General features: G+C 37.1%; 1 protein-coding gene across 3 annotated transcripts in view; it reads left to right on the forward strand.

The window, feature by feature from the left end:
• The window catches only part of LOC127412801 (SLAIN motif-containing protein-like), a 34,994-nt gene extending 24,032 nt beyond the window's left edge, over window positions 1-10,962 (forward strand). For all 3 annotated transcript variants that reach the window (XM_051649450.1, XM_051649449.1, XM_051649451.1), the window contains exons 5-8: window positions 1,304-1,444; window positions 2,689-2,979; window positions 4,255-4,395; window positions 8,390-10,962. In XM_051649450.1, the coding sequence (XP_051505410.1) occupies window positions 1,304-1,444; window positions 2,689-2,979; window positions 4,255-4,395; window positions 8,390-8,682 (866 nt within the window). In that variant the 3' untranslated portion in view covers window positions 8,683-10,962. The remainder of the gene's footprint in view (window positions 1-1,303; window positions 1,445-2,688; window positions 2,980-4,254; window positions 4,396-8,389) is intronic.
• Window positions 10,963-11,171: the final 209 nt, after the last annotated feature.

Genomic DNA, 11,171 nt, shown 5'->3' on the forward strand with positions numbered 1-11,171 from the left:
CAAACTTGTGACTCCAGGGGTGGTAGTCAGCATCTTTACTTGCTGAGCTACCCAGACCCCCAATGCTTGGCCTTCTTAAGAATACTGTGGCCACAGAACCTGAATTAACCTCTGCAGGTTATTCATAACTTAAATTATGCGTTCTTTAGCATTTAATGTTAATCACTCTTTACCACTGAAGTGCAAAAGGTGCCTTTCTGGGCTTGCTAATTAAAGAGATGCAGGCATTTTATGTAATATTTCTATATAGATATGTCTTCATTGGTGTTGTCTCTGTCTCTCCTTTTTTTTCTCACTTTCCCTTTCATATCTATTTCTCTCAAATTACCAAAAGAAACAGGTAATCATTCAGTATCATGGTAAATATCATTATTTCAAGATTCAGAGCAATGCAGATGTCATTTGTGTTTCCTTGAACTGCGCTGTCTGCCTGGGCTTTATCTGCTCAATCCCTGTTTGGGATGCTCTGAGCGCCTCCACTTCAGTGTAGAAGATTTGTGTATAAGCTTTAAAAGCTGCATGTTTGCATGGCATTCAGAGCATGTTGATTAAGAAGGCTTTTGTAACATATGGGAAACAATATCATGTCATAAGCGTGGCAGGCTTACTGGATTATTTCTTCAATTTCTATTAATAAGTAAACAGAGGCCATGTTCAGCAGTTACAGAAACACTAAAACCAGCCCATCTGGGCCCAACAATCATGCCACGGTCCAAATCACTGAGATCACATTTTTCCCCATTCTGATGGTTGATGTGAACATTAACTGAAGCTCCTGACCTGTATCTGCATGATTTTATGCACTGCACTGCTGCCACACGATTGGCTGATTAGATAATCGCATGGATGATTGTTGGTGCCAGATGGGCTGGTTTGAGTATTTCTGTAACTGCTGATCTCCTGGGATTTTCACACACAACAGTCTCTAGAATTTACTCCAAATGGTGCCAAGAACATAAACCATCCAGTGAGCGGCAGTTCTGTGGACAGAAATGTCTTGTTGATGAGAGAGGTCAACAGAGAATGGCCAGACTGGTTTGAACTGAACAAAGTCTACGGTAACTCAGATAACCACTCTGTACAATTGTGGTGAGAAGAATGTCACCTCAGAATGCTATTCTGAGATGCGGGTTGGCGCTGTTTTGGTGGCACGAGGGGGACCTACACAATATTAGGCAGGTGGTTTTAATGTTGTGGCTGATCGGTGTGTGTGTGTGTGTGTGTGTGTGTGTGTGTGTGTGTGTATATATATGTATATATATAAATAAAATATGAATTTTTGCTGTTGGTCTTTTTTTCACAGGTTACACGGGCATCCATTCCACTCTCAGCTCACAATCGTCTATAGACAGTGAATTAAGCACCTCAGACGACTCTATCTCCATGGGTTATAAGCTTCAGGATCTGACAGATGTTCAGATAATGGCTCGTCTGCAGGAAGAGAGTGAGTGTCTTCCTCCACATGCACATCCATACAATAAAAGGTTTTTATACCCTGGAAAAATGCATAATTTTTCATGCCAAATGCAAATCAGTACTTTGGGTGTAAAAATGCTTTCTGTTCTGTCATTTGATTTGTTTGTTATAAAACTCTAATGCAACAGCAAGATTCAGTTCCGACAAACTGGACTGTCAATCACTGTTATTTGTGTTTATAATCCTCCTTATTTCTGGTATCTAACACATTCAGAACACATACTTTTGCAGATTAATTTATGATGTTTATTATGAAACTATTACTAAGCAGTCGGGTGAAAGCAAAACAACTTTGTTACTTGGCCTGCTGTACTATAAGGGTTTGCTGACTGTTGTCACACATTTGACAATATGTTGGTTAATTTTAAGTCAAAAATTAAACCAGACCCCATTTACTTTCTCAATGCATGGTCTTGGACTTATTGTGCATAATTCACCAGTGCACGCTAATCCAAACCACAAAAAAGTTTGTCTTTGTAATCTTACTTCTAAATGTAATAACTTGTCCCATCTTTTTCGGCTGATGTCACAAAGGCCACAAAGCTATTAATTAATGTGAACAACCAACAAAAACATGAGTATCCTGTTTTTACACTTGCAAATGTCACATTACAGATGTAAAATGGGTTGCGAATGCTGTTTAATGTTGACTTAAAAAAAAGTTAAAATAGTGAAATTTAAATAGTTTGAATCTCAGTGGTGTAATTATAGTTGTAATAATACGATTGATGTCCTATTACAGGGAATAGTTTACCAAAAAATTTAAATTCTGTCATAATTTACTCACCCTTATGTCGTTCCAAAGCCATATGACTTTCTCTCTTGTGCAGAACACAGGAGAAATTATAATGAATATTGTTGTCCGTCTTGTCAGTACAAAGGGAGTTGATAGTAACGCACTTCATAAACGGTTCATAAAGGTAGTCCAAGCTTGTTTCACTGAAAAAGAAACCTTCACCAAAACCTATCGTATGCCTTCAGAAGACTTGGAAATATGACGCACGAGTCGCATGGACTACCTTTATGAACTGTTTTGGTCCTTCCATTATAATGACACAATGCAATATTCATTAATTTCTCCTTTTTGTTCCGTATAAGAAAGTATATTCCTTCAGCGTTTGGAATGACATGAGGGTGTGTCATTTTTCATTTATGCTTTAACAGTGTACTAGTAAGACTTGAGCGACGTGTCTGTGTGTGTGTTTTTTTAAGGTCTCCGTCAAGATTACGCCTCTACCTCTGCCTCACGCCGCAGCTCGTCGGCCTCCTTGCAGTCCCTACGGCGAGGCACCCTCAGCGATCAGGAGTTTGACTCGTACAGTCTGGAGGATGAGGAGGACGAATGCTGCTCTCTGCCGCAGCGGCTCCAGCGCTACTCTCCCTCTCCACACAGCTCTCCTCGCTGCCTCTCTCCCAGCACACTGGCAGAGTACAGCCGCCTCGCCGCCCCTCGTCCACGCATGTCACGACGCTCCCTACAGAGCCCAGGGGCCAAGAGTGAGGGTAGGAGATGCTGGCTAATTCACTTTGTATCCATCAGATATTAAAGCACCGTTTTTTGCTTCAATTATCCTGGTGTGAATCCTATGTTCGGGCAAATAGCAATACATTTTGTTTTGATTAACCAAAGAAGGCCTGTTATCACAAAATCCGTGACAAAATTGTTAAATGAAATGCAGAGGAAAGGTCTATTCACACCGAGACTAATGAAATGAAAAACAATTTCACCCCTGTGCAGTAGGTGGCGCTGTTCTACAAACATATTTATTCTGGTTTCCTGCACGGACCTTTTAGCATTCAGCTGTCAATGCAAGAGATTATTATATTTAACACTGTTAAGGCATTTATTTACCTAATTTGGAATAACTGTTTTATGTTCTTTCGATGTTTTTGATGCATTTTGAGGAATGTAAAATCTGTGCTTTTTGTAGAGCTGTTGCATACGTCCTGTGTCTTTATATTTATGCATTTATTTTGCTACGACTATATTCCAAACAAACGCCCGAACCCAGTTTCCCTTAATTTAATTAATAAATATGGAATAATGTACATTAAGTAAAAACAGGTATAGTTACAAAATAAAATACATCAGAACATTAAAAAATAATATAAAAGAAAACACTAGTTCACGGTCTTCTTCTTTATTTAATTATTGCATATTTGTATTGAATTCAGGGTTTCTTGTGCATGACAAGCAAAAGAGCACCATTACACCAATATCCTGGCATTTAAAAAAAAATATATATTTTTTTTATGTTATATTTTACTACAAGCTTAGTCCAAACGAACCGCCGAACCTCACTGCCATTTTTAATGCCAGGATAAATAACAAAAAAACATTGATGTACATATTAGATAATGTACATTAAGACAAAAGTCCAGGTATATTATATGAAATGAGGGATCAGCACATTACATAAATATTCTAAAAAGAAAGAATGTGTTGACAGCTTCTAGATTATTCTGTATTATTTTACTGCATATCTGCATTGAATTCAGAGTTTTCGTCCTTGAGAGGAATAAAGGAACACAGCACCGGTGTGTAAAAATATCTTAAGGATCAGTTAGAAGGTTGTAAAATGGTCATGCAAAAACTGTATCACCTATAATAATTAGATAAAATGTAAAAAATAAATAAAAAATGATGATATAGCCCCTTTAAAGTTGTTGGCTGGCTAATTAGCATTGCGCTTTACATGCATTCCTTCTCCATTTAATTCAGAATAGAATATTGTCAGTGGACAGGTGTGTTAAGCAGGCCGTGTGTGTGGTTTTCAGAGGAACTGAGGCACAGCATGCCAAACCTGACCCCGCGCACCAGCCTGCGCTCTCTGGAGGCAGTCAGAAACAGCCGTAGCATGGAGGCTAACTTACAGAGCTCAGGCAACCGCACATCCCGCCTTCCCCACTCCCCCACAGGTTGGTACCCCACCCCTCTGCCTCACCTTCACCCTAGTCCTTTGTAAGTCTTCTGAAAGCATATGATGTCTTTGGACATCATATGAGGAACAGACACAAATTTAAGTCATTTCTTACTGAATAATGTCCTAAAATGACCAGGACATTCTCCAAAATTTCGCAGAAGAAAGTCATATGGGTTTGGTCGACATGAGGGTAAGTAAGTGATGACAGAACTACAGTACTCCCTTAACCTACTCTCTCAATACATGAATGCCCACAGCCCCATAATGCCCTACATATTACAGTTATGTACAGTTTACTGCAACCATCATACTGCAACTTCTCTCTTTGCATCTGTTTGATCATTCCCTCACCCTTAACTATTGTTGTACAGACAATACACTCTCAGCCCAGTTCCTCGCTCCCTTTGATCCATTATCTCTTACACAATCTGTCTGTTCTTAGAAATAACCTGTTGTACCAGTATTAGCAGCTTGAGCCACTGTAACATCCTTTTATAACAGTTTTGGCACTACCTAGGGAGGTGCCATTTGGTGCCATCATCCAGTTTCAAACAGTAATGTGACTTGATAGTGAGTTTGTTTAGGCTGTCAGCCAACTTATTTTTTATTTTCGAGTTTTAAAGACAGCAGGGATTGTCGCTAGCTCATAAGCATTTTATCATTACTTTGTCATTACTCTTTATATCAGGGGTGTCAAACTTTTTGATGCCAAGGAGCCCCACATATGATGAACCCCTTTTGAAGGGACTTTGTATTTTCATGTATAAAGACCCATTTATACCATATGAGAAAAGTTGTGTAATATTATAACACTTTATTTGCAAACTGTTGTAATATCACACTTTCAAACTATCATTGTACTAAAAGAGTATTCAAAAGTTTAAGATATTGTTATTTGTATGACAGTTTATCCTTTTTCCACCAACTATTATAGGAGGGCTGCAACAAATGTTTATTTTGATAATCGACTAATCTAACGATTATTGGAACGATTTAATCGACTATTCGGGCGATTAATGCAACGAGTAATCAATAGCTCTTAACCGATAATTTACAGTTGCAATCAAAATTCTGGTGATGTGAATTAAAACACATCAACTAAAACCTCAGTAAACAAAGTAAGTTTTTAATACACATTTGAGTGATTTTGAGAACAAAGAGTTCAGTTTACCCAAATATTAAAATAAAAAATAACTAATTCTCTCCAAAAATGTCATGTCAAAAATATTTAACCTCCAAAGTCAATCATTTGTGGAGCATACTTTATACTTAATAACAGCAAATACATGTTTCAGGTAAGTGTTCTCGGGCTTCGGACACCTCTCTATTAGAATTTTTACACATTTCTCATGAGCAAAAGCTTCCAGCTCATTGACATTCTTTGGTTTCTGTGCTGCCACTGCTTCCTTGAAATCCCAACAAAGGTTTGCAATGGGATTTTAATGATGGACTGAAAGGGCCATTTAAGGACATTCCACGACCTATCCCTGAACCAGATTTTGGACAACTTGGATGTATCCTTACTTGCTGGAAAGTCCAGTGATCACCGAGCTTCAATTTACACACTGAAGGCATCACATTTTTCATGCCAAAATGGCCTGATACCTGAAATTATCCATGGTGTCAGTCACATAGTCTGGATAGCCATTTGCTGCAGCCGCAAAACACCCCCATAACAGGACTGACCCACCTTCATGCTTGACTGTGGGGATGGTGTCGTTCTTGTTATCACCTTGTCATCTTTCTCCAGACGTACTGCTGATCCATGGGTCTAAAACTCATTTTCTGTTTAGTGTCATACGTCTATAAAACCTTCTTCCAAGACTCTACAGGTCTTTCACAATTACTTCTTAAATATTCAGTCAACTGGAGTCAACATTTCCCTTGGTGAAGTTTTGCTTTCTTCTACACCCCAAGAAGGTTGCTGTTGTACCATATTTAAAAAATGTCTAATTTGTCTATTGGAAATTGAAGTGCCTTGGTAATGCACTTTTAGCCATGACCTTTCTTGTGTAATGAAATAATCTCCTCTATTAGCTTTTGAGACAGCTTATTTTTAACTGCATTTTTTGCATAGAAATAAATGTTTGCTTACAACTGCTAAACTTACATTTTAAAACTTAAATAATGGCCATTGCAGATTGATGACTTAATTTTGTTTTAAAACAGTTACTTGTGTAGCCTTACATATTTAAGAAACAGCTACATACAATAGGGGTTGAATAATTATGACATGGCTGTATTTTAAAAAAAATCCTGCTATTTAGAAATATTAGGTTATATATTCACACTATGACTTTGAATGTGTCACTCAACTGATATAGATGTAAAGTTTACAAATTCTGGGTCATCAGAAAAGCTTACCTTTGTAAATCCTTACTGTCTTGGGGGGTTGAATAATTTCGATTGCAACTGTAGCTTGTTCCTTGAAAAAACTTATATATATCTTTAACCCTCATTGAATTACATGTAAAAAAAAAAAAAAAAAAAATATATATATATATATATATATATATATATATATATATATATATATATATATATATATATATATATACATATATACTTGGAGGGTTTTTCATAAAGTTTAATTCAGGAATAAATAAACTGCAAAAATCCTGTTCTTAAAGGAATATTCCGGGTTCAATACAAGTTAGGCTCAATTGACAGCATTTGTGGCATAATAATGATTACCACTAATATTACTTTTGACTCGTCCCTTCTTTTCTTTTATGCCACAAATGCTGTCGATTGAGCTTAACTTGTATTGAACCCATAATTTTCCTTTAATTTGTATTTTGGTCTTGTTTTCTAGAAAAATGTCAAAAAAATTAATAAAAATAAATGTAACCGAGAAGCAACACTGCATAAGATATTTAGACTTAAGTGTTTTTAGGGGAATTTATCTTAAAATACTGTAGTTGTATTTTGTCTTGTGGCACTTTTCTCCCCAGTTATAGTGCAGTGGTTAAAACGAGTCTTCAATAGTTATAAATGTTATGTTCTGTGAGATCAAATGTCTATTTGACAACGAATGCCAATATGTTAACAGTTTCTTATTGATTATTAGTTTCAGCCCTATATTATAGTAATTCTACATGTGTAATCATAAATAGGGAAAAAAACAAAAATTAATTAAAATGTATTTAAAATATTTAGAAAATCAAAATTAAGTGCCAATAATGTCAAATTCTGTAAATTTGAATTTTAAAAAGAAAAACAACAATTACTTATTTTTTCCTCTGAAATTTTCCATGGACCTCCTTGCTGCCCCCTGGGTGTCCCCTGATTTAGATCACATTGGGTATTTCTAAAATAGACATACATGACATTCTTTTTCGACCATTAATAATAGGGATGGGACAATGTATTGAATTTCGAACTATCGCGAACCAAAATAAATGACGAACCATATTTTGGCAAAATTCGGTCTATCCAAATTTACATCACGGTTTTCTGTCTTATGTGATCATAAATTAAATGGCCCATCAAACATCAAAATCTCTCTGTTGCTTTTTTTCTACACTATTTAAAGGGTTTGCACAAAGTCCTTGAAGTGCTTGAATTAAGCTTTTAGAAATGTAATTACTGGAATACCTGGAAAATCGCCTTGTTTTGTTAAAGTGCTTGAAATTAAAACTGAACATTTCTTTTTTTGTATTGTGTGTCCATCAAAGATAAGATCCATGCACTCTACTTACATTGAATAATGTGTCTTTTAATATCCTTTCTGTTCTTTACAGTCAGTTGTTGATCATAAAATAAAAAGGAACATTAATTTGAATCACACGTAGCACGGATGCGGTAAAGAAACCGTGCAACTCTTGTTAATGTGCACTGAGCCGAAAGACGCTTGTTGAACTCTTAAAGTGACAGTTAACCTTTCGAATCATGAGTTAACCATATCGTCCCACCCCTAATTAATAACATGGTTTCTTAAATCATGTAATATCCCCGTCAATGCTGTTTGTGATTGGGTGCTCCTGTAGGTCTGTCCTCCACACGGATGAGAGTTGATGGCCAGTCTCCTCTTTCTCTCCGGACTCCCATGAAAGCTCACTGTCCTGTGGGCTCTATGGTGGCAGCGCGGCAGCACATCAGATCAGGTACCCAGGCAGGTCCCTCAGCCGGGATAAGGAGAATACAGTCCCCAGGACCTTCTAATGGTGCTACATACTCGGGCTGCAGGAGTGCTACTGCGACCCGACAAAAACCAGGAAGAGGCGTGACACCAGCATCTCCTTCCTCCAGAGGTAGAATTCCACAGGCACCAAGAAGGTAACTTAGAAATGTCTTCCATACATTTATTGGTCTAAAAGCAAGACTTACCATATTTGAACATACAGTAAGTTCCACCTGGTCAAAACAATATGTTGTTGAGGAAAAACAACACAGGTAAGTCGCACTTATAAATATATTTTCTTCCGTCGGTCAGCATGTCGAGTCGCTCAGATTATCTCAAGAATTTTGCATCGGATCACTTTGTATTTGGGTTTGTTTTAATCAGGAGCATCTGCTTAAAGTAATCAGAATTTTTGTCCATCCAAAAGTAATATGTAAAACAAAGCAGAGTATACCATTCTGCTCATGAATATCTAGTTTACTTGCTGCAAAGTGCCTCAAACAAAACTTTCTAAAACTCGTATCTTTTAAAGATTTGATACCACAAACCTTGCCCATTTTAACAAATACAATTATTAGTTGTGTTACAGTTTGGGCAATATGATTAAAGTTTATAATTTTTGGTTGAACCTGACACTATCCATATGCAAAGGCAAGAAAAAGTATGTGAACCCTTTGGAATTAGCTGGTTTTTATGCATTAATTGGTCATAAAATGTGATCTCATCTTCATAAAAGTCACAAGTATAGACAAACGCAATGTGCTTAAGCTAACAACACACAAACAATTATAATCTTTCATGTCTTTATTGAACACATCCCATTTAACATTCATAGTGCTGTGGAAAAAGTGGAACTGGTAGATTTTCGTTTGGCAGCAATAACCTCAACCAAGTGTTTCCGGTAGCTGCGGATTAGACCTGCACAATGTTCAGAAGAAATTCTGGACCATTCTTCCTCACAGATATGCTTCAGCTCAGCCATATTCTTAGGATGTCCGGTGTGAATGGCTCTCTTGAGGTCATTCCACAGTATCTCTATTGGGTTAAGGTCTGGTCTCTGACTGGGCCACTCCAAAAGTTGGATTTTCTTTTTTTGAAGCCATTCTGTAGTGGATTTACTTCGATGTTTAGGGTCATTGTCCTGCTGCATCACCCAGCTTCTATTGAGCTGTCACCCTGACATTATCCTGTAGGATATCTTGATGAACTTGGAATTAATTTTCCCCTCTGATGGCAAGTAGTCCTGGCCCCTAAGCAGCAAAACAGCCCTGAATTATGATGCTCCCTCCACCATACTTCACCATTGGGATGATGTTTTCATGTTGGTATGCGGTGAACAGAGATGTTCACCAGTTCCAATGATTCCTTCAAGTCTTTAGCTGTCACTCTAGGGTTCTTTTTTTTTATCTCATTGAGCAATCTACGGTTTGCCCTATGAGTCATTCTGGCTGGACGGCCACTTCTAGGGAGAGTAGCCACAGTACTAAATCGTCTCCATTTATAGACAATTTGTCTAACTGTGGACAGATGAATATCTAAACTCTTAGAGTTAACTTTGTTGCCCTGTCCAGCATTATGCAAAGCAACAATTCTTGATCATAGGTTCTCTGAGATCTCTATTTTGCAAGGCATGGACCACATCAGCAGATGCTTCATGTGAATAGCAAACTCAAAATGTTTGAGTGCTTTTTATAAGTCAAAGTAGCTCTATCCCATACCTCCAATCTCGTTTAATTAATTGGATGCCAGGTTTGCCAACTCCTGACTCTAATTAGCATTTGTTGATGTAATTAGCCTAGGGGTTCACATACTTTTTTCAACCTACACTGTGAATGTTTGAATGATGTATTCAGTATGTAAAAGAACAATATAATAATTTGTGTTTTTACTTGAAACAGATTGTGTTTGTTCATTATTGTAATTAAGATTTTAAGACAGATGTATACATAAATGCAGGTAATTCCAAAGGGTTCACATACTTTTTCTTGCCACTGTATTGGCAAAATGCAATGGTGTTGAAGCGATCATGTGTAAAAAATTGAGTGAGGTGAGATTATTTTGCTTGTTTTTCCCATAGCAGATCACTGGGATGACTAAACCCTGTGCTCCCATCCCTGATGAATCCTGGAAAGATGACTGTTACTGATAGCCCCTCCAGTCTTCCTCACAGTGAAGTCCAATGTGGCTGCACTGCCTCAACAAACACAGAGGCCCTGAAACGAGCTGTTACTCTGGGGTGGGAGTACCAATGGAGGAGTAGATCTGGCAACACAGTTTACTTCCAGAGACTGCAACATACATTTTAATATTTTGCTTGTTTGTAAAACATCAATCTACTTTATTTTTGTGAAAACCGGGGAAGCTGCTTGAAAAAAAATTGAAATGTTTGATGTCCTGAAAAACATGTAATTTATGTGAAACAATGTGTGGAATTTAATTCCTAGATTCTGTGGAGTAATCTGGCATTGATTTTGCATGTTTACCTACTTTTAGAAATGATGTATATTTGATTTCTGTGTACAATTTTAAATCTCTAAGAATTAATTTGATGAGGGAATAGTTGTATTCTAACAAGAAAGAAATTTGTTTTATATGTTGAAGACAGAGGAATACCTAAGAATAGTTTTCTCAAAAACTGACCTCAAAGA

This window comes from Myxocyprinus asiaticus, chromosome 22, assembly GCF_019703515.2.
Source record: "Myxocyprinus asiaticus isolate MX2 ecotype Aquarium Trade chromosome 22, UBuf_Myxa_2, whole genome shotgun sequence".
Taxonomy (NCBI): domain Eukaryota; kingdom Metazoa; phylum Chordata; class Actinopteri; order Cypriniformes; family Catostomidae; genus Myxocyprinus; species Myxocyprinus asiaticus.